At 59.1% G+C, this 1,547-nt stretch overlaps 1 protein-coding gene across 1 annotated transcript; it reads right to left on the reverse strand.

Moving 5' to 3' along the window:
* Positions 1–318: 318 nt before the first annotated feature.
* LOC308158066 (succinate receptor 1-like) lies at positions 319–1,299 on the reverse strand (the record flags this gene model as incomplete). The annotated part of the gene is made up of 1 exon (XM_080531658.1): positions 319–1,299. A coding segment is annotated over one exon (981 nt), but the record flags the coding sequence as incomplete, so codon positions are not given.
* Between the last annotated feature and the right edge of the window lie 248 nt (positions 1,300–1,547).

The following is a 1,547-nucleotide window of genomic DNA, read 5'->3' on the forward strand; positions in this document are numbered from 1 at the left end:
GTTCAGGTGGCGCAAGGTTTTGGTCTTGATAGACCGGAACCTTCTTCCAGTTGGAAGTCTTTGGAAGAGGTGGTGACCTGTGTGGGAAGGATCAGTGGTGATCTTTCCTGCTCTCTTACTGGTCCTGAAGTGGAACAGGTCCAGGAGAGATGGCAGGTTGCAGCCGATGACCTTCTCGGCTAACGAAATAATCCGCTGTAGTAGTCTGCCTCTGTCCTTGTCAGTAGAGGCAACGAACCAGACGGTGATCGAAGAGCTGAGGAGGGACTCGATGATGGACGTGTCGAACTCGGCCATCACTTTCTGCGGCATGGAGTGTCAGTGTGTGGGTGTGTGCGTTGTGTGAGTGTCCCGTCTTCCGTATCCTATCTTCCGCACCAGCCCCCTGTACTTAGCCAACAGCAACTCCCTGAATTTGTCTCCCACCAGGAAGTAAAAGACGGGGTTGATAACACTGTGAAAGAAGGCCAGCGGCCTGGTCAGGATATACATCCCCTCGACGTACATCCTGGAGCACAGAGGCAGCCCCGCCCACGCCTCCCGCGACAAGATCCTCACGTTCCTCATCACGTGGTAGGGCGTGTAGAGCACCGAAAACATCACCGCCATGGCGGTGACCATGCGCAGGGGCCGTCGGAAAGAGGTCGTCCTGCCCTCTATCGCCCCCTCCTGGGCGCAGAGGAGACGCGCGATGCGGCGGGAGAAGAGGCACAGCCCCAGCAGGGGGAGGAGGTAGCCTGTTAGCGTTAGCGCCAGGCTGTACTCCAGCATCTCCCCGCTCAGGCTGGCGAAGTCCTGGCAGCGGGTCCAGTTGCGGCTCCGCAGGTCCTGGACCATGAAGAAGATGAGGGGCGCCACCTGGACGTTCACCGCCACCCAGGTCAGGGCCGACAGCCACAGGGCCGCCCGCCGGGTCAATAGGAAGTGGTCCCGAAAGGGGTGGCGTATGATCAGGAAACGGTCGCCGCTGACCCACACCATGAAGAGGATGGAGGAGTACAGGTTGACGTGGAGGATGTAGCGGTTGAGGATGCAGACGTAGGGCTGCGTCTCCGCTAAGTCTCGGACGTAGAAGTAGCAGAGGCGCGGCAGCGTGCACAGGAAGATCAGGTCGGACATGGCCAGGTTGAACAGGTACACGTTGATGCTCTGCCACTCGGGCAGGCAGAACACGTAACCGAGGACCACCAGCAGGTTGCCGGGGAAACCGAGGGCGAACTCGACGGCGTAGACGGGCGCCAGGTAGTACTCCTCCAGGACGTTGTCGAGGTCTGTGCAGTTAAACACCTGGGGGGAAGAGACGGGAGGGGGGAGAGGAGGGGAGGACAAGGGGAAAGAGGGGGAGAGGAGGGTAGAGGAGGAAAGGAGAGGAGAGGAGGAGGGAGGGGAGAGGAGGAAAGGAGAGAGGAGGAGGAGGTAAGGGAGAGGAGAGGGATGTAGGGTCGACCGCTGAATGTTTGTTTCAACCATGTGGTGGGATAACCTGAAAGGCCGTCATCTGGTCTCCATACCAACAAGCACGTTGCCATAACAAAGCCTTCACCCCT

The sequence above is a fragment of the Nansenia antarctica genome (assembly GCF_963989245.1).
Source record: "Nansenia antarctica genome assembly, chromosome: 5".
NCBI lineage: Eukaryota > Metazoa > Chordata > Actinopteri > Argentiniformes > Microstomatidae > Nansenia > Nansenia antarctica.